Raw genomic sequence first — 26,750 nt, 5'->3', positions numbered from 1 at the left:
AGAGCGATTAGTTTTTATTTGTTTGTGTCAAAGTAATATCGAGTTTGAACTCGACTCTGAGGCACGCTATTATATTTAAGTCTTCTGCGATTTTACTCAGACCCACCACAAAAATTTAAAAACTTATGATTAATTTATTTCCTAGTTTTTTCCATTCCACAACCATATTATATACTATGTAAACTATGCAGTTATAAAGTGTAGTTAAATGCTTGAATATTCAATCAGTTATGTATTTGTGCTTAACTAAGACCTGCAAGCCAACACACAAAATTTCCTTAGATTTTCCTTCAAAGAACAGTTTCAAAATGCATTCTCAGTGTAAAAATAATCTTGTCGATGTGGTAGTACCTTAGCATATAATGGAGTAATAAATTATACATCAGTGTCATGTTTATGATCGTATATGTTATTAAGAATTTATGCGCTTTCTGATATTTGTTTATAACAAAGACTTCCTCGTAATTTCACAATTTATTATTTATTCCATTATGAACAGTACGTAAGAGATTGCGCATTGCGGGTTGCCGGAGGGACAGTGATTGATGGTCTGTTCTTTGATGAAGTTACATAGAAATGGCGTGTAATAACATAAAAAGAGCAAGTTTGTTCCACACGAAATAGAGAACACCTGACACACAGGAGGCTGTTTGAGACCCAATATCCAACGCTTCAGCTTCTTCTTCTTCTTCTTCTTCTTCTTCTTCTTCTTCTTCTATGGCTCTCCGGTCCGTATTCGGTCCATGGCCTCCTCAATTCTCCTCTTCCATTTGGTCCTCTGTTAGGTCCGTCTGTCCGAGGCTTTGATTGAGGTTTCGAAACATCTTCCTTTTTACGGTGCAAGGTTGTTAGCTTCAGCTACGGAAAGCTTAAGAATTCTGATTAGTTATTCCGTGTTCTATATTATACGAGGAAAAAACAAATTTGCTGTTTTATAGTCAATACTTTTTTCCAAAAATATGATTAGGATAATAAAATTAAGGAGAAAAATATGGACGGGGTAAGTAGCACCTGTGGGAGAGGTGAGATACAAAATCGGAAACCTCAGTGATAAACAGCATTGTTCAATTGATGTTTGTAATGGAAATGCTTTGTTTCTTTGAAGTGTGTCGGAAAATTTAAAAGTATTCAGATAAGTTCTGTGCTTCAGAGAGTTGATAATGATTTTGGTAATGTCTGAACAGAGAAGAACAAGATTCAGATCGGGCTGAAACACGAAAGGAAGTACAAGGATGCATACGCAAATAGAAGACTGGCAAACGCTGTTTTACTGTCGCACAGATTCTGAAACACCGAGTGGCAAAAAAAGTGAATTACCACCTTATAGAACTGCCTAATTTCAAAGGATATTTGAACAATTTTCTGCTAATGAACCCGAGGTATGTTAATTATTGTGCAGTGCAAATGCAGAAGGTCAAACTATACTGCGTGGGAGTGAACCCACGTAATCCTCGTTGCTAGGCAACGCCTGTAAACTTGTACGTCATGTGTTTACATTAGATGTTTGTCCACCTGACGGTTTTATTCACAAGAATGATTGTCATTGGAACAAATATACTGCAGTCTATGTAATAATTCAGTGTCCTGCTGTAACGAATTTAAGCCATTTTCAAATAGAATCGAGAAATGAAACACTGCACATGAGAAGAGCTATTATTTGCTGTCAAGAAAAATCGAAAGTCTCAGATAAGTGACGTGGGTTGGAATCCCATGGTAGTGTTGTGGACATTTCTTTACAGTACTCATTCTCTTGAGATTAATTCGGGGCGAAAATGGCAAAGGATAAACTGTTCAAATAATAACCTTGGATATTATTATCATCCTAACTTGATTAATTAACGACGTCTCGGAGCCTGGAATCTGTCTCCAAAACTGCATCTATCGATTGAGTCTAATAGAGTAAATGTTACTTGAGGACATAGATTCCAGTCTCCGAAACGTCACATTCTAATCAAATTTGGGACGATGGACAGTGTTCAAGAATTTGATTTTTCAAAAATACGTCGTTGTCACATACATTCAAATTTTATAAAAATGTTTGTTTTGGTCAGCTTGTTGCAAAGGAAATAAATTGTTAATTTTCCAGTGTAAAACAAATATTGATCAAACATTTGAGAAAGAATGTTCTTCTGTATCAGAAGGCGTTTGATCCATGGGACATAAAATCTATAGAATAACAAACGATGCTACTGCCACACGAAATGTGTGTTCAACTTTCTGGCCTTCCTAGGAGAATTAATCAAATTCCAGAACTAGACATTTGCATTTTGGTGTTTAGGTAGATCAAATAGACTACAAATTGCGTATTGAAATTTTGGTTTGTTTTGCCCCTAGTAGTTCAGCAAAACCTCTGTGAAGCATAAATAGAACATTTTAAATTTTACCAAAAACCAGCCCACCATAATCAATTGCCTAATTAAGTACCGTCATAAAAATATTTTGAACTTTGTGTGAAATATTTAACGATATTGCTAATACTTAACGGAGCACAAGAGAAGCGACCTATGTTTCTTTGCAGTGTAATAAGTCTGTCAGCAATGTTCATTAGCTTTACACCAGTAAAGGCGATTATTCATATCTGCATTAATGGACATTGAATTCAGCAAATAATTAAGATACTCCAAATGGAATAATGAAAGTAATAAATAAAGAAATGGGCCTAAATGAGGGGGATCTATAGAGAAGGAACAAGGAGAGATATAAGAGAGAAAGAGAAGGACAGATCGAGCAACAGGGAATAGAAACAGCGAAACAAAAAACAAAAACAAAAATGGAAGAGAAAGGTTTTGAATGAAGAAACGAAAGATCAAGAAAAAAGGGAATATAAAACGAAAATAAAGATAGAAAGAGAAAATGGAGAATAAGAGGCATGAAAGTAGGAGTAAAGCGATACGGGAATAAGAAAAGATCGACGGAAAGGAAGAGAGAGAAACAAATAGAGCGAAATATGTAAAAAGGATAAAAGATGAGGGAAAAATAAGGAAAAAAGAAAGACGGACACTAAGATAGATCTTACTGTTCTTATTTTGCTGTCAGATATTCACTCTTCAGTGAACAGAGCAGAAGTACATGGAGCGGAATGTGAATTTGTTTATTGAACACCGTGTGATTCGTTATCGCCAACGAATTCAGCTGCAGTTACATTTTCACTTTCTGTCTGCCCTATCAGCCAGTACTGGGTTGACTTCCGGCGCTGTAGGAATCATCATGCATTCGCAAAACCACGACAGATTACAGACGGAGGAAGCAATTAGCCAATTCATCACGGTGCCCTGACCAGTAACAGTACGACAAAGCCCGCTGCAAGGACAATGCAGCTAATTATTTTTAAAAACATTCTGTTGGGATTTCAGGGCTTTGCCTGTTTTTTGTTGTTGTTGTTTTTTTTTCAGAGGCGGGCCTTGTCTCTCGATGTACTTTGTCCAAAATAGTACTCGACGAATTTGAAGTAAATTTTGTTCTACAAATATTTGTCGAGGGAACTTATTTTTCTGCTCTTTGAGGCCCAGAGTAAGACATTTAAATAGGCTTAAATCTATCTTAATAAGTTTCTGTAAAAGCGGTTCAGTACCTAAATCTATAGACTATATAGCACGGGCTGAAATCTCTGTGTGGTTTAGCTATCATTATAGGAACAAGCGCATAGCGCCAATATATTTACATTCTTGTTATATCTTAACCAGATGAAAAAGTGACATGAAATTTTGAGGAATGAGATGGCTTTATATAGCAATGTCTTCGATACTGAGATTTCTTTTACCACTTAAATCGTGAGCGTGTTTCGATGTGGGATGGGATATTATGTACTGTTCGTATCGACAGTTCGGAGATTTATTTCCTACCATTCATTCTTATGACAGTCCCATGTTTAAGGTTTCTGGCTTGAGCCAAGTTCTACAACTCAAATTGATCCTTATGATAGTGAAATCGAGAGAATAAAACACCACGTTCTCTAGATTAGAAGGAAATTTAATTCAATTTAGTTGCCTTTTAGATAAGAATAAAGGGTTAAACAATTTTATTTTTTAGAATAGCAAATCGAGGAACTCAGTATCTGCATGAGTCAGATTCTCAGTCGTTGCTCTTTTCTTTGTATTTTCGGAAATAGCTGCTATTACTAAAAAATCAGGAAAAACAAAGAAAATGGCTAGGTAGAATACTTTTGATTGATTGGTTTTTAGTTTCAGATTACCTGTATTATCTATGCACGATCTTACTTGTTTTACAACAAAACTTGTTTCGTACGTCTTTTACACGTCGTCATAGTTGTTCTACAAGCGAGCAGCAGCAGCAGCCATGATTCTTTTTGAATAAATTCCTTCCGAGGACATATTAAAGGAGTGGCTATGTAGATGACTGAATTAATAACCTCCCACATTTTGGCACACAGTTTCGTGACACTACATTCGTGGCTTTTCACTGTATAGAAATGTAGTCATAGTAATATGAAATGTGTACGTAAAACACGAACCTGTCGTAGAAAGTTTAAAAAGTTAGAGAAAAAGACTTAAGATGCGATTTTAACAAATCACAAGGCTAAACCACTTCTTTGTATTTTTAGAATCTTATATACACACATTTGTAAACTTATCATTCAAAGTTTTAATTTTAATGTTAAGAAATTTAATATAATTCTAAATTACGTGTTATGTATTAATAATTCTCTGTTTCTAATCTACTCAGTGCGGGCCCTGCGTTGTCATATCAGCTGAAGTCGATGGGAAGGATGGTATCTGTTGATTGGCAAGCCAACTAGACAGCGTTCGCAAGGAAAATTGAACTTTGGAGTTAGAGTTGTTCAGTTCCTACACTAGGAAATCTTTTGGCACGAACAGTATTGAGTGCTATTGAATTTTTGTCGAATGCAACTCATATAACACTTGAGTGAAAAACATTTCTGTGCTGTGTTTGTAAGGTATCCAAGTACTGCAACATGAACAGTGAAGATTTATGTTAACAATTTCATTCGTGTTATATGTTTCAGCTCTCAGTGACTGTTTAGTTGGTTTTAGGTGCAATCAATTCGAGACATTATCTTTTATCAGTTGCACTAAAGACGAAATTCATAACAATGTAGAACAAACAAAAACAATTTTCGACGTAGATTTAGATGTATTATGGTTTAGCTGAAATGTGTGGAAATAATTTATTTTTGTTTCTGCTTTAAAAATACGTGACACTTTTTGACGCAGAACAGCGGGTCAGGTGCCGCTACAATCAGTTAACGGAAGATATCAGAAAGGATTTGAAGAAACATATTTAAATATCAGAGGTTGAAGAGAACACGTCTGTTAAATTTGGGGACATGCTTTAATCTTACGTCTCACTAAAAGTTTGTTTACAGAGGTGTTACTAAAGTGGAGTTAGTCAATAGGCACTCCGCTGTTTGGATCTATCAGTTGTTGCGCAAACCTTTGGAAAGGAGAAGGAAATCCCGTTGAAGAAGTGAAAATAGACAACCCAGTTAAAAGAAAACAGTTGATATATTAAGAGGTGAACGATGCAATAGTGTTGTCAAGACCGCCCATTGCATAACAGCCAGACTGAAAGATCTGAGGATTGATTTCTGAATTTTCACCTGAGGACCTGTAATAGACGCAGATACAATGAGTTTCTTTAACTCTCTACAACAATATGTGACCAGCAGTGTTGCAAACTTAAGTTTAAGTCCAAAACGTTTTTCTCTGAGCCGCGATTCTTCCGCCGAAAGCAGTACAGATGGAACCGGAAGCCATCCTCCGTTAACACCGGGTTCTGCCGGAAGTTCAAGCGGTGCAGTGACCAGTGGTAGAAGTGCATCCGCCGGTAATGTGATAGTAAGTCCAGCAGCGCACAGTGGGCCGAGTTTGCTGCATGGGTTCCCCAAAGTGGTCCCTCCACCCGGCACTGTCACCCCGCCTCACAGTCGCTCCCTGTCTGTACGTCGGCGTACCCTCGAATGCCCACCGCCTCCTGGACTCGTGTTACCCCCGGGAGCAGGACCTCCGCGACGACTTGGATCCTTCAGGAAGACAAATCAACAGCAGCAACAGGCGACGACTCCAGGGTCTACAGGCATTTCCAGACAACCACTCATGTTTTGTCGGAGGAGGCAGTCTTGGCCGGAGGTTGATCAACAGGCAACATCAGGGTAAAGTACAGGTTTTACGTAGTCGGCATGAGTAGTCATTAGAACAAGTCTTATGTTCGTGGTAACTATATTCGAGATTCTTGGTCTCTAATCCTTAGGAAGAACAAAGTTTAAGGGCTCTTGAAAACAAAGTGCTCAGGAGAATATTTGGACCTAAGATGAAGTACTAAAAAGAGAGATAATATTATATAATGTGGAGCTTCACAATTTGCCCTCGTCATATAATTCTTTTAAGGTCGTTTATTAACAAAAAGAAGATAAATTGGACAGGACGGGGCCCTGTAGGGAAATGGCGGTTCAATACATAATTTCGATCGGGGAACAAGGGACTGAGTCACTCTGAAACTTAGATGTTATAATAATATAGGATAATATTAAAATTGACCTGTACCGTTGTGTTAGTCGGTGGAAGTACTTTCGTTTAGGAACCAAACCGGAATTATATTATGTTAAAATCAAAAGCATACATTATATGTGTTCTCTATACTTACCTGCATTGACGTATTGCCTTCTTACACATTGATTGGAGATATGAATACATTTCTTCGTTTCTTTCATGTTACACACCTTGTACTGAACTCACGCGGTACAAATTCGCGTCGTAGAGATCTATGAAGCCTGAATGTCAATTGTAGATGGGCCTAATTAAAAATAATAGGGAATTATATTGCTTGCATTTTTAAAATATAAATTCATACATAAAACTGAAATTCAAGTCGTCGGTCTTAATCATGGCGTATTTCATATCGAACAAAGTTTACTTGTACGAATAACAAGTTTTCAGGAATGTTTTACTCCATTTTATATTTCTTGTAAAATATTCCTTCTGAGGCTTACTTTAGACAACTAGAATTAATCTTCCTGATAATTTATGGAGTATAATTACCCATAATCCCTGCAGTTACTACATAGATTATGATTTCCTCGGTGGGCTGTACAATTATTTTATGCACATCCTGCGAACAAGTCTTAAAATAAATAAAATAAAATAAAATCTATTCAGAATTTTATAGCTGATTTTTATGTAAAGTGTAATTCTAGTAGTCGATTATCTGCTTATCGTTTATTGCTGTCACATAGTAAAGTGCTAATGATAGACGTCTCTGACCTTTCACTCTCTGCAGAAACCAGTTTGCTATCTCTCAATAACAAAATCAAATCATTTATAATAGCTGTCATTTACCAGTCGCTCTGTACGTGCGATATGGCCGTTGTGTTATCTGGCAACTTCCCTCAAACAGTTTTCCATATTTTTGAGGGAAGATAACATCACTTATGAAGATTAAACTTTACAAAATATTTTGAAATTGTATGATTTGAGGTTTTCACAGCGGTGAGTATGAAGATTTCCGTCTTCTGGGTTGTTGCCCTGATGACGGAGGCAGTATGACCTCTGAAACGTTGGTAAACATCTACCAGATTACACAGCGCAACAACCCAGAAGACAGAAATCTTCATATCTTAAAATTGTTACATGGACCTTAAAGAAATAGAACATGAAAGATTGGCCTGGATTAAAGCAGCTCAGAACGGGGTCCAGTGGCGGGGTTTTATGAAGATGTTAATGCATCTTTGGGGACAGTAAAATGGGGAGGGGGGCTTTTCTTCCGTCTGGTCTAGTATCTACTTATTAACAAAGAAACTGCAACATGAAACTAATTCGTTGTACAGTGGCGCTTACCCCGTATAGACCTCCATCCAATTTCTTTCCAGGTAATCTTTTATTAATTAGTCGACGCATCAAACTTATTGTTCCGTGAAATTAATTGGTGAAAATCTTGCACGTGATGTTAATATCCCTGTAGGTTCAGTTCATCCTGGGTTTTCTGCAAACTTTACGGCTGTTTCTACAAGTAACCATCTCATTAAGGCTACGCCAGTATAAACACATTTCGTTCATGGAATTACTGAACATACACAGCGTAATTGAAAGCATGGCTGTTTGCCTCTCACGTTAATGGGCGTGCGTGTGTGTGTGTGTGTGTGTGTGTGTGTGTGTTGAGGTTTCTGTACAACGCACAGCTGTTTATAGTATCCGCTGTTCAGCTTGTGTCGACGCCAGTCAGGCGGTCTGGATGTGGTCAGACTTTTAATGGCATAATCCAAAGTACAACCTACGTTCCTACATACCTAACCAACTAATTACCGAAACGTTGAGGGACTGTCGCTACTGTTTCTTATTCGAGAGGTCTGGAGTTCTCAGTCGATGCTGACTATAGTCACTGAGGTTTTCCGTTGAGAATTTTCGGAATTTCTTCTAAGCAGATGCTGAAACTACCTTAAAATAGAGTACGATCTATTCTTTCAAATTTATTCACAACTTATAATTCATTAAAATCCCATTAAATAGGCCTACATTTTGCAGTTCAGAGAATGTTAATTAAACCATTAATAAACCAAGCTACTCATATGCACGTAACTTAGGGCTCAATTAGTACGTTATCATTTGAAAATCCGACCCGGAATATTGTATTTGTATTGACATGTGGTCTGGATCCGAGATCAGACTGGCTTGGTTCCCTTTCTGTTTGTTTGCAATACTGCTCCCAAACAAACAATAGGTCTGTAATTTTCCACATCACAGAGCATATTGAAACTGAATCTTTTTAGTACACCTGCAGGCATATGACATTGACGAATTGATAACATTACAAATGTTGTAAATTCATTGGTAAGTTTAATAAAATTAGTAATAACATATAAATGTAAATTTAGCCTACCTGTTGTTTTGTATCTATTAGAAACCTTGTCTCTTGCATCAATGGAAGAACAAAGATTGTGTTCAAGAATAAGGTGCATAGGAGAAAGTTATGTGTATACCTATTCATGATCACAGATTCGAGGTATCAAATCGGTGGACGGAAGATGAGAGATGTAATAAATCCACGCAACATTTTTATATCATAAAAAATGAAATGGCGAGACCATACAAAAGCCGTGGGTGTAAATGCTATGATAATATTAAAATGGATCTGAAATAAATAGACAAAAACACAAGGGTATGTAGTGGATTTGTCTGACTCAGTATAGGGGTCAATGGTGGGATATTGTGAACACAGTGATGAACCTCAAAAGCAGCGAACGTCTTGACTAGCAAAGCGACAGTGGAGATATTTGTATTTTAATCTTTGTGATTGTCGATAGGTGACAGATAATTCGTTCCTCTTATGAGACAGTTTTTGTTGATTCATACACCAGACAATCTTTGACTCTCGTATAAAATGAAATTTTTCCACTTCTATATACCAATTTAGTGTTTCAGCTTGCAGAATTCTCGTGTAATATGAAACTTTATAGGCATATTATCCCACTTTGCTACGTAAACAGATTTCATTATGTTAAAATGGAAACGGATGATTGGGGTTTAAATTGCAGCTGTTGTATTGTCTGCGACAATGGCGCCTGCTTATTGTCTTTGCCTCGAAGCATCGTAGGAGGTGGGCGGTAAGCTCTTAGCGTGATTACAAACCCTGGTTGTCGTTGTCTCCGCTTTAGTCTGACGGTTTGCGCAAAGGAACTAGATTCTCCTCCTCGTCAACCGTTGCTTCCCTCTTGGGATTGCTTTGCTCACGTTAACCGTTACAAAGACGTTCCTAAATTTTCAACCCCCTTTCAGACGCAAGTAGACACTAATAAGTAGTCTTAAGTTGCAAATGAATGGTAGTTTCCTGTGCGATAATAATAAGTAGTTCAGTTTGTCTGGTTATTTGTCTTCTTCCTCTTCTACTTTCTAGTTTCACTTCCTATTTTCCCGCTTCTCATTCTATTATTTTCACTCGTTTATTACTACTTTTGTTCTTTATCTGCTATTTTTAAGTCTGTTCCCCTTTATTTATAACTTGGAAACATGTTGTCATGACTGGTTTTCCTCATGTACATTCGCAAGAATTCACACAATGTACCTTAAACCATAACAGATTTTATTTGCTTCGCACTTTACCAATTATTACCGTTCGATGTTATGCAGTAGATAAAGCGTTGTTAAATAAACCGACATAGTTGATTATTTGCAACGGGAAGGAATACATACGTATTCGAGTAATGTCAACAACAAAACAGTAGTGAGTAGAGATACAACAATGTAGGTTTATTTCCTCTTTCGTCGTTACCTTATACAAAACTCGGCGAGCTGGGCCAGAGATGAAGCCCAAAACTGAGGCCAGAGGCTGTGAAAACCTTACGAGCGGTAATAAATGAGTATGAAGAATTTAATTGCAACTGGCAGAGGTAAGACGAAGTAGCCTTCGCGGATAAAAGCCTTCCCTAGTACAACTTTGGCTGCCAGAAGTTCCGCGTAAACTGCTGTGGTACTGAACTACTGCACAGAGTTCAAACCCTCCCCACGGCCTCCCAGATGCAATATACAGATCTTAATTATGTATTCACTTTTATACAGTAATATACTTTTATACATGGCCTCATTTTGACATGAGTATGGTCAACCGCTTATTTACGGTTGGGGGAAATAAGCGTGAAAAGATATGGCCTTGAGAATTTTAAAGATCTGAATCTCGCAAACTATTCGGCCGAACTTGTTGTGACTACCATACGACCTTGACCTATACACGGCCTCATTTTGACATGAGTATGGCTAACCAGCTATTTACCGTTTGGCAGATATAAGCATAATTTATGACCTTGAGAATTTTAAAGACCATTATCTGGGAAACTAGTGGGCCGATTTTGCTTTGACTTCCATATGACCTTGACCTATACATGGTCTCATTTTGACATGAGTATGGTCATCCAGGTATTTACGGATTGGAAGATATAAGAGTGATAAGATATGACCTTGAGAAACTTAAAGACCTATATTTGGGAAACTAATGGACCGATCTTTTCGTAACTTCCATATGACCTTGATCTTTACGTAACCTAATTTTGGCATGAGTATGGACAACCACGGATTTGCGGTTTGGACGAAATAGGTGTGAAATGATATGACCTTGAGAATTTTAAAGACCCGTTTCTGGCAAACTATTGGGCCGATCTTGTTGTGACTTCCATATGACCTTGATCTATACGTGGCTTCGTTTTGATACGAGTATGGTCAAACGGGTATTCACCGTTTGGCAGAAATAAGTGTTAAATATATGACCTTCAGAATTTCAAAGACCAATATCTGGGAAACTAGTGGGCCGATCGTTTTGTGACTATCATATGACCTTTTCCTTTACCTGACCTCATTTTGACATGAGTATGATCAACCAGGTATTCACCGTTTGGCAGAAATAATCGTGATAATATATGACCTTGAGAATTTTAAAGACCTGTAGCTGGCAAACTATTGGGCCGATCTCCTCGTGACTTCCATATGAACTTGAACTTTTCATGATCTCATTTTGACATGAGTATGGTCAACCAGGTATTTAAGGATTGGCAGGAATAAGCGTCAAAATATGTGACCTTGAGAATTTTAAAGACCTCTCTCTGGCACATCACGCAATCTAATCCAACACACTGATCTGATCTGCCTAAACTAAACTAATCTAAACTAATCCAACTTAAGCCAAAGCACCCTAAAATAAAGTAACAACCCTACCTAACCTAACCTAACCTAACTTAACCAAACGTAACCTGATATAACATAACCAAACCTAACCTAACCTAATCTAATCTAACATAGCTTAATCTAACCTATATAACCTAACCTAACCTAACCTAACTTAACCTAACCTAACTTAACCCGAACCAACCTAACCCAACCTAACGTAATCTATCCCAACACAATGTAGGCACTGAGTATATATTGAGACCTATACATGACCTTGTTATATCCATAACCTCTAAATGTTGTCTGCAATGTCACTCAGATTCGTACAGTTCTTATGTATATGCGTGAGAAAATAGTACTACGAATTACCTTGAAAAAGTTTAGGTCTCTTATTCTCAAACGGTTTGTGTGATCTTGTCGTGGTCTTGCCATATCGTTGATCCATCCGTGACCTCATTTTAACATGAGTATAGTCAACCGGGTATTTACGGTTTGGGGGAAATAAACGTGAAAATATATGATCTTGAGAATTTTAAATATCTGTATCTCGCAAACGTTTCGGATGATCTTGTTGTGACTACTATATGACCTTGAAATATACATTGCCTCATTTTGACATGAGTATGTCTAACCAGCTGTTTACTGTTTAGCAGATATAAGCATGATAATATATGACCTTGAGAATTTTAAAGTCCCGTATCTGGGGAACTAGTGGTCCGATTTTGTCGTGACTTCCATATGACCTTGACTTATTTTTTTAAGAAACTTGACGATATTTGAAGTTTTTTTAAAGTTGTGGATCAAAACGTACCGAGTTGAAGCCGTTAAAATAAGAAATCTATTTCTAAGTTCAGCCACCAGCTGATTTCACGAACTAAATATATTGCTGTTCACAGACGTGTTAAATACTGAAAAGAGGCAATTAGATTTTCATAATCTTATATAAAAAACAAACGTACTGTCAGTTTTTCAGTCGCTCACCCAATCTTACCGGAATATTTATGCCATCAAATATTAAATAGTTCTCTGTTACAAGTCAATTCACTTCACAGCTACTCCTGTCACATCCATTCACCCTATCAAACACACATTTATGTTTTCCATAATCATAAGCTCATATATTCCCCCAGTTATTCAATGCCTCTAGCCCACGCACTTTCATTAACCGATTTACCTACTCCTTCAGATAGCCACTCATCGTTTCATCTACGTCCACAAGCGCAGATTCATTATCACCTTGAGTAGTTGATCCTTGCCCATTTGTTCCCTTCTTTAATAACTCACCCACTCGTCTACTCCCCGAAGTACTCTTATTTAACCACTTACGCGATTCTCATCATCCAGTGCCGATGAATGTAGTCCATGAACTTCAGGATGTGCACTGACCTATTGACCCGGGCTCTATTGTTTATGTACTGGTACTTTTGAAACTGTGGGTAGGTGTGGGGATTAAAATCGTATGGGTACACAAGGGGCCGCACCATTAAACCTCGGTACAGGAGGAAATGATAGAATTGAAGAAGTCACAGAAAAGCAGGCGGATCAGGAGCGCCAACATCCCGCCGTAATTTTAATTAAAACTAAATCCCTTCCTGGTTGCAGTGTTTGCCTTCCCTGTCTGTGTCTAGAAGAGTGTAAACAAGATTAGTCAACAAAATTATTAATGAACCCCGTCTCTTTCAATCTTCTGATTTTATCAGGGAATTAAATAATTCCGATATCATCTCAGAGCGATTGTATAAATATCGCCTCCGTTGTTATCACGATAGCCAGGAGAGCATTGTAAATAGCCTGTCTATGGAGTAGACGGTCAGAGTTCATTTCTCAGCACATGTTTTTGGAAAATTGTTCTATCGAACCTTTTGGCCATTATCCAAATTATAAAACCACATCGTTTTTAAAGACGGGTGCAGAGTCCTACTTCCGAAACGTCATAGTTCTACCGTCGTCAGAAGCCTTCAAATTTTGATACATGTTTCTTTTCGCTTCCATGTTCAGACCTGCTGTGGGGTCCACCCCGACTCCTTTCCCGTTGGTGCCAGGAGCTGTTTCAGCTGCGTAACGCAGGACAAGTTTCAAGTTAGCCACTCACTTTCTTCAGATACCGAGGTCTCCAATTCTTCGATATTTATCTCCACGCCTATTAGCCTCCACAGCTTGGTGCAAAGGCCCTCGAACAAGATGTCTTTAAGACACGAGGAAATGCAGACTGCCTCGAGTAGTCTACCTTTACTTGTACAAAACAAGTTTAGCGTTCATTTCAATGTAATGTTTGTTCATAGTTTTTGAAGCTACGGTCGAAGTTAATTTTGATAAGCTAAAGGTCGCTCAACTAGTCTAGAAATTATCCAAATGTTTGTACCCAAATGTTCATTACGGTGTTTACAAGAGTTATAGCCACTTGTCCTTTTTCAAACGAGATGCACAATGTCACAAAAAGAACAATTTTGACATTGTATTCTCGTTTTGGCCAGGTATGTTAAGTGTTTCTTCTCTTTATGTTTTCTGACTAAAATATCTTATTAATTTTTCATCCCTCATGCGTGGTACATTCATCATAGTCTCAGTTTTCTACTGATAATTGCGTAATATTTTTGTGAAGAAAAATTGAACAAAGCCACGTATTCTCACCCCTCTGGGGTTATAATATTTGACCACAGTAGTCAATATTTCCTATTAAAAATTGATACAAAATAAATGCAGTTACATCATATGTTTATGAACACTATAACCACAGATTGTTCATTCGGTATTTTGTGATTATTGGAAAAGAATAATTGGAAACTGGAGATGAGGGGTTTTGTGAATACGTGCACACGTACGTCCTCCAACATCGGTTAAAGCAAATGTGTTCGCGAATGGCAACGGACACAAACACGCGGGTCGGGGTGCTCTTGTTTTTTCACCCACTTGTTCATTACGCATACAAAGCGGAGGGAGCAAAGGCTTGTTATTTCGTCGAAATAGAGTGACAAACGAGCGAGGGACGTCGCTTCGCGTGTCTCACTTCATTTAGACCAGCAAACCATGCCGACGGATTTCAGTCCCTCACGTTATTTATATGAAGTTGATAAACTGGACGCGTAATATGCGGGTCATATATGCTATTTCGTCCAAATCTTTAACTCGTATTTTATTTTCAGCCTCTAAAGATCCAAGATCTTAAAAAAATGGCGTTTTATACATTTTGCGTATTTTTTTTTGTTCCGGAATGAAATGTTTTTATCGCTAAAACAACTTTTCGCCCGTGCATGATTTTGGTCTAAATATGATTTAATTCTTTGGAGAATGAGGAAGAAAGAAAGATAGGAACGAGAGTAGAAGAGTAGAAGCAATGAGAAAAAATGTGTGGGAGAAAGATACAGATTTTTGTGAAGGAAGGAAAAGCATAATTTTATTGGCTTTTTTCACTTGTCCATGTGATAAGGACAGAACGAGCGCGAATTATTATTTAAAAATCTAGTTCCTTCCTAAAAGAAGGATACTTTTTCATTGCAAAGATCTATACGTTAATGCTCTTGAGGAAAATAATTCCTGTTTATGCTCATTCTTAGAATTATACTAAACTTAAAAGTTCGTGACGATGGTGAGTCATTTGAATAAAAATATCCAAGAAAATTTGTATTCATACTAAACTTACAAATGTATTCTGTGGCCAGAACACAGAAATGTCGACTGATAAAATAGGCTGTACGAGTAAGGAGATGGCTGTCTTCTGGGTTGGTGTGCCATGTAGTCTGGTAATAGTTTACCGACGTTTCAGAGGTCCTTGCTACCTCCATTATGAGGACATCGCTCTGATGATAGAGGCAGCAAGTGCCTAAATTCCAACCAAACTACATAGCCCACAAAACGGCCATTATCTCAGTTACCGCTGTGAGAACCTCAAAACGTACATGGTGATAAACCTTAGGGTTTCATACAAGACAGAAAGTTTCATGACTAGATGAACAACTGTAACTTGTCAAAAACGACTGTTCCATAGAGATGGTCTCATATGTTGTTTTCACGACGTTCTGTTTAAATCTGCCATGTTTTCTACTCTAACCACAAAGTACGTGCCTTCCACAGCTGGTGTGCATTTGTTTTCCACAAGTTTGGTTGTTTGAAGCGTGGTACTTAATGACACAGAATTACTGAACCTTCCTTCCCCACAGAGCGAGAGGCTAGACGTAGTACTCGAAAATCAATAATGTGAAGGAGCACTCATCATCAGGAAACGGCCTGACAGGTTCCAATTTATCCCTCATCACCTGATCTGTCAAGTAGTCCACTCATGGTAGATTCATCATTCTCTCTTGAGCACCTAAAAGTCGAAACAGAATGGCCTGTTCAAGCTTGACACATATCAAGAGTCTTACGTGCTAATATTCCATTCACTAAATTTAAGGTAGAGCAAAATTAATGCTGGTCACAGAAGTCTGAGGCGCCTACAGTTTTGGATGGGTCGAACACTAGAGTCTGAAGTCCAGTAGGTTCACAGTTAGGCACTGTCTTTGTAGTTCTGAGTTGACACCTTGGGGACTTGTAGGTGATAACAAAATTTCTGAGAAATATTGAGGGCTGAACATGAACACATTTTTTCTGAAAAGTTGATATCTACCTACAAGTCCACATGACGTTACAACCCAGAAGAACAGCATCGCTCTGATGATGGAGGCTGCAAGCATCTCTGAAACGTCGATAAACTTCTACCAAACTACACGACGCACATCCCAGAAGACGGTGATCTTCACACTCGCCTTCGTGAGAACCTGAAATCTCTCGTTAATATACCGGTTTGGCCGAAATACATTTTTTGCATAGTAGCCTATACCGTTTGAGAAGGCACATCTGCTGAGTAAGGTCTAAAGTAGCCCTAACCAGAAGAAAAATTGGATTGGAGTAGGCACCAATGGCTTTCTCTCATGAACATGACAATTAATTATTGGGTTCTATATATGAAGAACTTATTGGTAAGGTGAGACACTATTAGCTTCTCAAGAAAGACTCTGCTTCGTGGAGATGTTTTTATTGTCAGCTTGATCTGAACTGTAGGATAACTAGGTCTAATGACAAGTATCATTATTATTGATTACAAGGCAAATAAAAGAATTTTATAGTTTCAGCGTGAACAGTGAATTAAGACGTAACCCTTCATCTTGGCGTGTCGTTGCTGCAAATAACATACGCAGATTTGTGGACTTTTTGGCAAAAACATTATACCCTTGTAGGACACCTTCTCGCTACGAGAAAGTGTTTCGAGTGATTACACGCATTTCGTTTAGTTTTTCTTTTTCTTGTTTCGTTTTTTTATGGTTGTATGTTCCCTGTGTTCTTATCTTCCAGTGCTGACTGCAATTGGCTCCTGTAGCTTTTCGAGAATAGAATTATTATTTTAACTAGCACCTTCGTGAAGGATGTCCTCTGAACATTAATAGCTCCTGGAAGTCCTTATTTGTCGATCCACGCCGTTACAGAAGTCTGCCAAGAACAGTTTCGCTCAGTATTAAAACACCAAAATGTGCATGTTATTCACATTGATGGGCATAAAATCTCTTTCTTAGCATTAAAAGCTTAGTTTTGCTTCTGTGCAGTGCGCACAGATATTACTAGCGACAGAGTTATCATGTATTTCATGTAGGTTATATCTCTTGAGAATCAATTCATGTGAATTAGAGGAACTGAATTCACTGCGTTAGGACGTTCTTCAGATTTCACCGCTGCCAAGACTGACTCTCGCTTCTTTGTAAAGAGGCAATAACGAGGGTTGCTAAGCTACTGAAAAACAGCTGAAAGCACAAGAAAAGCTCTGTGTAACAAAGGGAGTTGGAAAAAAGACCCTTGAGTCTGACGTAGAATGTGCTGAACTGAAACCAATTAAATGCGTTTTGTATTCTGGGAGGCCTTTAAAAGAACTCCTTCATATAGCGAGAATGTTTTATGCGAGGTTAAACTGTCTGCTGGGTTGGGTGCTAAGAAGGCCGCGAGTCTAATTATCTGTGACGGCTTTATTTAGAATTCATGGGCAATATATGATTTGCAAAAAATATTTAACGCAGAGATATTCAGATAATACTACTGTTTATAAATGTGTTATTTCTTGGTCTTATTATAAGAAGTATTTTGAATCATAATAATTTAGTAAATAAATATAAGTAAATACATGAGACAAAGTTTTACACCCATACAAAACAACAAGTAATATATCTTTATTTATTTTAATATTTACGTTAGTCGAACGTTTTTCAAAATATGTGTATATGACATGTCAAACAATATAACACGAAATTTCGAAGATAAAATTTAAAAAATGAATCGAATAGAAAATGCATCAACCATTCTTTACCCCAGAAAAAGGTTTTAAATGACCTTCTTTGCCTTAATCTACGCTACACTGAGTGCGATAGTGTATGTGCATTCATCTTACAGTTCACTGGTCCTGGCATTCCATTATTAGCCCTGTCAAAGCTTCTGTAACGGCGACCGCAGTGACGTGAAATCCATTCACCATATCCTATTTCTACCCGACACGGTTTGCTTTCTAACTAATCCATAACAATAATCTATCAACTATCATAATGTAGTTAACGTCAATATGTCTAGAATGGCGTTAATTCAGATTAACTTCCAATGCGGAATCAAACAAACCTAATTTTGTAGACTAACGCTTTTGCCAACTTGTGACATGAATGACATTGTATTAATGGTCTGTTATACATCAGCAGTGTGTTTCCGGCGGTCCACGGGCCGTGAGTGTTCCTCCTGGCTTTGCAATGTGAACTGCCGTAAAACTTCCACAACAAGTAATATATTGAAGAAAATGGTTGTCTTCTGGGTTGTAGAGCCGTGTGGTCTGGTAGAAGTTTACCAAACGTTTCAGAGGTCCTTGCTGCCTCCATTATCAGGGCGATGAGTCAGTCAAGGACCCCTGAAACATTGGTAAACTCCTACCAGGCGCTACAATCCAAAAGACAGCCATCTTCCGTCTCCCCACAGTAAGAACCTCAAATCCTACTTAGCAGGCTTTTGGAGGTCCAATTGCAACAACAGAAATAAAACTAATACATCGGAATCTGTGTTAGATATTTTACACATGACTGATTTTATAAAACTGTGCACTGAATGCACCTGTTCGCAATATTATACCAAATTTAGTAGTATTTTTAATAAGTTGCTATGGCGTTTTAATGAATTGTTTTCATTTGTAACTTTGCTGCCCACCAGAAGATAATAAAGGTCTGGAAATGGTTAAGATCCGTTGGCATAGACCTCTCGGTATTGACACAGTTATTATTTCGTGTTTAAACTGTGTTTCTTTTAAACAACACACATAAGTGAGATATTAGTAGGTGACATTGAAGTGACAATTTCCTTTGGAGATAATCGATACTTGCTAGCAGCGTACTCGAGGGAGCTTCTGATACGAGATAATTCTCTTCAATCACAACTTAGTCCAGCTCGATAACGTCATATCTGGTTATAATGGCGTCTTTGTTTACGTGAATAGAAGTGTTGAAAACTTTGCAGCGAAGTCTCTCTCTTCTGTCCCCTCAAGCGTTCCTTGTCTTCTTGCCTGAGAGAGAAAATTACGTACATGGGATTCAGTTCATTTCAAAATATTTCTCGTTAAAGATTTCAATTAAATTAACATTTCTTTTGTGGAATTCTTTCACGATTTGGGGTTGTTATTATTTCCCAAGGAAATATCAGCAAGACCTGATGGTAATTAGCAGACGAACGCAACTCTGCTAATTAGAGGCCATGCAACGTTTGATAGTAACCCCGGGCCTGACCTGATCTTCGCGCGCTTCAGTGCACACATTCCCATAGCTCTCTAAAGCAGAACCCCTAAATGAAGCGGGGAACAATTAATGATTTTTTTATTTATTCTGTCGCCGTTTCATCCATTTGACTCGTGTTTATTTTTTGTCTCTTCGTTCTTTATTTCTAGTTTTCCATTCGGCCGTATGTAAGAAAGCCCAATTTGACCGATTTCTATTAAACTCTGCAACACTAAATTGTGTAGTCATTTTGATTTTGTTTGGATTATCTGAATGGTTGCTTTACGTAAGGGTCAAAATGACTGTAATTGGCTTTATCTGGCTGTTGTGAAGCACTTATATAAATGAATTTAATTGTTATTATTATTATTATTAAAATACCGTAGCTTTGTGGTGCGATTATTGGGGATATTTAATAATGTTGAATTTGTGCACGACCTGATTTTCAGGCCAGGATTCGCATCTCTTTCATTACTGCAGAACATTGAATATGGTTTATCTTATCGCTGGCCATATTGTGTAACTGACCGCAATATGTCGGTACGTTAAACAAATTCTGTATTCCCTGTTGTTGAGTGAATTGCTAGGAAAGGTCCAACGTATGTGTTCAGAAATTTCACGCAGTTACGAGGCAGTAGAATGTGTGACGTCTTGAATAAAAGTTGTCTCTGTGAAAGTAAATAACACTTGGAAGTTCATGCAGAAGACCGCCTTACTAACGGGGAAATATCTTCTGTTATCCACTTGACGGGGGTTGGGTGAGGCCCAGAATCGGTCTGGACTTTGTGACAAAGAGACAAATAAAAATATCTTCCCCTGCCGGGAATCAAAGCCCGGTCGCCAGACGGTAACGAATCACTACTCGGCGACTGAGATGCAATAAATTAACGTCTAGGTTACTGATGTGTATGGATAACAAAGAACACGTTTTGGAAGCACGTGGAGTACGTCATTTCGTTCTTTTGAGTTTGAAGGTAAAACCTCTATATGAAACGCACTTATCCCAGCGGTTAATTAATTAAACCCATATTAGACAGTTTTCTTCTTTCTCAATTACCCGCACACAATAATGATCACATTCGTAAACTGTACACTGTAGGAGCAGAATTTAAAATGAGACTCTAACAACTAATCTGAAAGCATGTGCGTTATATAAACATGGATCTTGAAGAGAATTTTTAATAAATACAATATTTATAACGCTGTAGCCAAGTTACATAGATTGAAACCCTGGTACATTAATAAGCCACCTTTAAACAAGCTTCTTCACTCAGAACTCCGGATCATGATCGTTGTATGTCTTATTTGTACTCAGCACGCGAAAATAGTGTAATTTTTCCGGCCTCTTTGATCTCCCATACAACTTACGGTAATGCTTTTGATGGAATGAGATACAAAAATGATACACAGAAACTTGTAAGACTAATTTATTTCACTGCTTTTATTGGTCCGCCAAAATCCTTTTTATACATGAAGATCAAGACATATTTGATAACTTAAAGTTTATGAAGAACGGCTTATCGTTTAAAAGCCTGAGCCCATCACACAAAGTACGTATTTTGTTATGGTGTATAAAATATTAAGATTTATTAGTAAGGGTACTTTAATGCAGTTTTTTCTGTCTCCTATATCCAGTAATGGGATTTTCTTAAGTCTGTATTTATATTCCTTTGAGATGCTGCAGGCACAATTGTGCGGATTAGAACATTATTTATTTCTCGTCTCAGTCTACGTTAGCAACTTTTCAGTATTCATTACTGCCACAAGAATGCATTACATGCCGCGGGGGGGGGGGGGGGCGCAGAAACAAAGATGGGAGAAGAAATATATGTGTTAGATAGGAAAGGAGAAACAGAAGGAAATGGTGAACAGGAAGCGAAAAAAGTAAGGAAAGGAGAAGAAAGAGAATTACAAGCAGAAACAGGAGGCAGGAAGCAGAAAGCATATTTTATTTTCATGTCCGCGTGTATTATTTATGTATCGTGAAATAATTAATAAAAATGTAGACATACTTTCCGATAGTTATTTGAGTCTGATAGGAATACAAATGAATCGGAGTTTCTTTAATTTCTTGCCCTTTCGAAGCTTGTCGTAATATTTCCACACGTGTTACTGATTGTAAATTATTTTACAGTCTTGGGAGGAGGAGTTGTTAACAGAACAAGACAACCAATATGTGAAGAGGCGAATAAACCATTGTCGTGGTGCTGGGATAGTAACTTAAGACAGCTTCCTTGAAACATTTTCAAAGTGATTTGATAATAGGCTGGCGTATCCAGTTGTGAGAATGTTGGTAAACCAAGCGACACTATACAGTGTTAATCCATTACTACGATAGTACTCGCCGATTGACGAGTTTCAGATTCTCATATTAAAGTCACAAAATCTCTTCTCTGTTTATGACATAATCAAGCAATTTAACGATCCGTTAATTCTAGCGTTTATTTCGGACTATTATCGCATTTAGTGGTAAAACGTTGTGTAACCATTTAATCTGTTGAAGCATGAAGTTCATACAAATCATTGGTAACCAGTGTTCCGCGATCTGCATGAGAGGCCCGCGTACGGTGTTTTAATAGTTTATTCAACGACGCATTTTCAGTAGCTCAGACTATATTGCGTCGGATGAAAGGATGATAGTGAATAATGTTTTGTGTTGTGCATTGAAAGTATTACCGCCTTGAAAATGTCAGTTTTCGACAGGAGAATTTTTTTCCCTCCCCATAAAGACCGCCTCCAAGGCCTATCTACTAACTTATAAAACTGAATATGAGGACTTGTACCATGTGAACAACGCAGCTGCAGTGTGTAACATCTATGCTTTCAACTCAGTGTCCAGGTTAAGAATACATGAAAATTTGTCTCGTTCCCTATGATTATAAGCATTCATTGCATGTTGCTGAGACAAAGACGCATCTCTGTCTTTATAAACTATAAATTTACTAATTATGTATTTGTCTTCTTATTTGCAGGTAAGTACAGTGCCTTCTACGTCACAAGACAGGTGTATTCCTGTATTGTAAGTACAGCAGTGCTTTAAAATTTACCTTAAAATAAATTAGTTTACGGATATATAAATGTTTCTTAGATAATTTCATTAACTTTGATGGCTGCAGGTCGTCCACTGAATTGGTTCACGGCTGTGAAAATTCACTGGTGAAATTTGAAATAGACACGAACTGAATTATATTTATGCAGGAATTCGAGTCATTTTCCGTGAAATGTATTAATTATATACAGGCCTCTTACCCACCACAATTAATTTCCCTGAAGCGTGCGGCAATAACATTCAAAGGGCAAAAATTATGTTACAAGTTTTTTTTAAATTATCGTATAAATAACAGAATTCGGGGTACCTTATTTTAGACCACAGAGTGGAAATATAAACAAAATTATATTAATTTCTAAATTAATGGCATTATTGAGGTAGATACCAGCAAGTAAATGTAAACAAAAATAAGAACGCAGAGCATCATTAAGAATCAACTATGAAATACCGGAATGGTTTGAGACCTTTGTATTGAATAAAATGTATATCAGAAGTTTGGAAACAGCACGGATGTTGTTCGTATGAACTTTGCCGATGATAAATTATAGGAAATACGGCAGAAAAACATGAGTTTTTAAAATAATTATTAGTGAAATTTAAAACTACAAAAGGAACATTGTAATATGTACAGTACTTTTATTTTCCGTCGTTACACAAGCTTATTGTTAAAATCATATAAAATTTCACATAAAATTGTTACATTTTAAAATTGACGACATGTTTCGATATACAATTCTATCATCGTCAGGTCTATCAAAATTAAAATTAAAATCTGGTGTATCTGTTGCTCTGCTTATATTGCTTATGTTTTTATCCGTTTTTATTACATCTCCAGGCTTCTTTCATTTAATTTTGGAGACGCGTCTGGGTGCCTATATCTGCAAAATCAATTTTAATTTTCATATCGTGATTATGGCTACCGACATAGGAAATGGAATAATATTACTCTAATTTTATATTATTTTAAGGAATTACTCAAATATATCGTAATACAAGCAAAAGAAATACAATCACAATCACGATATGAAAATTAAAATTGATTTTGCAGATATAGGCACCCAGACGCGTCTCCAAAATTAAATGAAAGAAGCCTGGAGATGTAATAAAAACGGATAAAAACATAAGCAATATAAGCAGAGCAACAGATACACCAGATTTTAATTTTAATTTTGATAGACCTGACGATGATAGAATTGTATATCGAAACATGTCGTCAATTTTAAAATGTAACAATTTTATGTGAAATTTTATATGATTTTAACAATAAGTTTGTGTAACGACGGAAAATACTGTATTGAGGAACACAAGCATGATGCAATTAAGATATAAATTGTAATATGTATACGGAATTAAGACTCCTAGAGTATTTAGGAACAGCTAATCAAACGCATTCCTGCGTTGTAATGATATATAGTTTTCTATCTTTACATCTTATTCTATGTTGCATGCTTGTGCTCTGTAAGAAGAGATTCAGTCGAATTTAATTTTCATTGGTTTAAGTGCTTATTAACAAGCTTAAGATATATACATTCTGCATTTTTGAAAAGCGCAAGACTTATTAGATCAAATTTTATATTTATTTAACATTAAATATATTTTTAGAAGAACGTTCTGATCCCCTGTGATAAAAAAGAGAAATGTTAGTGCGTAAGGAAAAAGGACTGATAAATGGGAAGTCTACGAAGTCCTTCGTTTAACTGCTTTTCATGTTTAATTATTGTGAGTATACAAGGACCAAGTTGTAAGCTGTTATGTAAATGAAACGGGCCCTTGTTTAATTCGTTAACTTGTTCGCGGATAGCAGCAGTGTAATTACTGTCATTTAAAGCATTAGGCAAAATGTTGCTGTGTAGCTAGATGGCAGCAAGAGTTTGTCATTGTGATGATACTCATTAAAATTGACGTCTGCTATTATATTTCTGCTATAATCTTTTTAATCTACATTTCGTACTTCTTTTCCGCTTTTGAATCATGTTGTGCACGCTCTCTGGGTAGCCCACGCAGTATTCTGATGCCGGAATAGCCTCATCTGGTTAAGCAGAACTACGTAACCGTAAGTTGCGCTTAAAACTGACATCATCTAACCCCTTCGTGTGTAATGCATATAAACCCTTCACACTTGGCCAAGCAATAGTGTATCAGCTAATTTATTTTTCTGTTTTGTTGCTGTAGGAGTCAGAATCACTTTGTAGGAATTTAACAAAACAAAAAGACTGACTTACTGACTGACTAACTAACTAGATGGCTTACCGAACCCGAAGGTTCATCACCGAATTAACCAAAGCCCTTCCACCGGTCCCTGTTCTGGGTCAGCAAAGTCCAATCGCCTTCATCTCCTATCTCCCATAGATCCCGAATGATATTATCCTCCCATATACGTCTAGGTCCCACCCCCCCAAATTGAAGGACCATCTCTCATACAATGAGTAACAACGAAATTTATGCTGTTCACCGAGGTTTGCCAGTGTGATTAAATAAAGGATTATGGGATGATGCTGTGTGTAGCACAAATAGAAGAATTTAGAAATTTACTAATTTTTTTTATTTAAAAGCACGAAAGAGAAACCACTTGGGATAAACAGGCGGGAGTGTAGCGAATGTTAAATTAGACGTTAGTGATGAGGTTTGGAGCGGGTCATGTGACCGAGTATTGAGTCAATTAGTGGGCTTTTGTGAACATGCTACACACGCTGTGGGTTCTACAGCAACAGGATATATATCGATCAGCTAAGTAAATATAGAATTTTTAAAGACGAAAGCGCATCAAGGCTTTAAAATTGTGAGAGTTTTACGTATCGAACGTGTTCGACCTGCTATATTCTCGTAAATAGATTCTCGAATTGTGTCTAATCCTATCCATCAGGTAAGCTGCAGAATTTTATAGTCGATACTTAATTGCGTTTGGTACTATGTCGACTCTGAATTGACATATCTCTTTGCAATCTGACAAGCGGATAGATTGACATTTACGTTATTCTGATAACACAAGTAATAACTGAAGGTGGCCATACTTATGATAACCACGGAAATAGGCTGACTCCATTACGTCAAGAGTGCCTTTGAGATGTACCATGCAGCTTCATCTAAATGAGCAAAATGTATTTCTGAAAGTCCTCACACAGAGTGTGTTTATAAATCTAAAGACTCAAGATCTTAGTCGCACGCCCATATAAAGCCGCTCAAAGAACATTGAAAGAAATCCAACTCTTTTAAAAACGTATTTCATCTAAATCTATTTAAATATTCATTTCCTACAGCAAAAGAAATCACAATGCGTGTCCGTAACAGAGATCATTAAGTTAATGCTGTTAAGGAAAATAATCATTGCTGTTTGTGCTGAGAATCATACGGACCCCATGAATAAACTCTGGACAAAATACAGAGTTATTGAATGTTGAAGTAGGTGGTGCATAGAGTTAACCATGTGCCAGATTTTGGAAGGTTTTTTTTATCATCATTATATTATGAGGTTGGCGGATCATGATTGAGGAACGGAAACCGCTGCCATGTGGTGTCAAGAGTTTGTCGTTATGAATGGGTACTCGTTAGCACCGTCAGAATATAAGCATATACGTAGGAATTAAACGTGTTTTTAATGTGCGGTACTTTAAAGTACAGCGGGGAAGTAAAGTGTTGGAACTTAACGTCGCATTAAGTTCCAATTCGAAATGGTTTAAAGGAAGGAAGGAAGGAAGGAAGGAAGGAAATATAGAAAAAAAATCCCTGGTTTTGCAATCACTTTTGGTTCTGATGGAACAGCAAGCTGGATAACATCACACAGTAAGCTTTATAATTCGTATTTAAGTTGAGGAAATCCAGAATAAGACTTGTTGAATGTACTGTATGTGATCCATATGAGAAATACATAATGCATACAGCATATTGGTCGGGAAGTCTCAAACGAACACACCATGAACTTAGGCGTAGATAGGGAGAGTAATGGAACTAACAGAAGTAGGATATGAAGGGGTGGATTGGATTAAACTGGCTGTGGATATAATACAATGGTGGGCTTTTGAAGAAGTGGTGATGAGATGTCTGATTACAGAGTGTGTTGGCGAATTGAATAATTGTTAATTTGGAGAATGCCCTTGAACATGCATTTATGGTTTGCATTATCAACAGATCGATTATACAGCTTACTCCTTTGTCATGGGCTATTGTATAATTTAAGGTTCGAGAAACTAAATATCTTGATATTTACAGATTCCCACCTATTAATAAGATAATGGCTACAGGTAAAGTAAAACAAGAGAGCAAAGAAGCCGAACTAAGATTACCATTGACGTTCTTATATACATAAAATTAAAAATG

The 26,750-nt window shown here is 37.2% G+C and overlaps 1 protein-coding gene across 8 annotated transcripts in view; it reads left to right on the top strand.

Annotated features, from left to right (window-relative positions):
• The window catches only part of unc-13-4A (BAI1 associated protein 3), a 295,285-nt gene that overhangs the window by 173,574 nt on the left and 94,961 nt on the right, over positions 1-26,750 (top strand). For 6 of the 8 annotated variants that reach the window (XM_087356915.1, XM_087356918.1, XM_087356917.1 and 3 more), the window contains exon 2: positions 4,684-6,130. The exons of the other annotated variants lie outside the window; for them this stretch is intronic. In XM_087356915.1, coding sequence (XP_087213041.1) covers positions 5,607-6,130 — 524 coding nt within the window. In that variant the 5' untranslated portion in view covers positions 4,684-5,606. The remainder of the gene's footprint in view (positions 1-4,683; positions 6,131-26,750) is intronic. 8 annotated transcript variants of the gene reach the window in all.

Source organism: Zootermopsis nevadensis, unplaced genomic scaffold, assembly GCF_977971745.1.
Source record: "Zootermopsis nevadensis isolate Lab colony 2312 unplaced genomic scaffold, Znev_1.0 Znev_ptg000028l, whole genome shotgun sequence".
NCBI classification, from domain to species: Eukaryota; Metazoa; Arthropoda; class Insecta; order Blattodea; family Termopsidae; genus Zootermopsis; species Zootermopsis nevadensis.
Note: the sequence above shows the minus strand (reverse complement) of the source record. Positions and strands in the feature narration are given on the sequence as shown.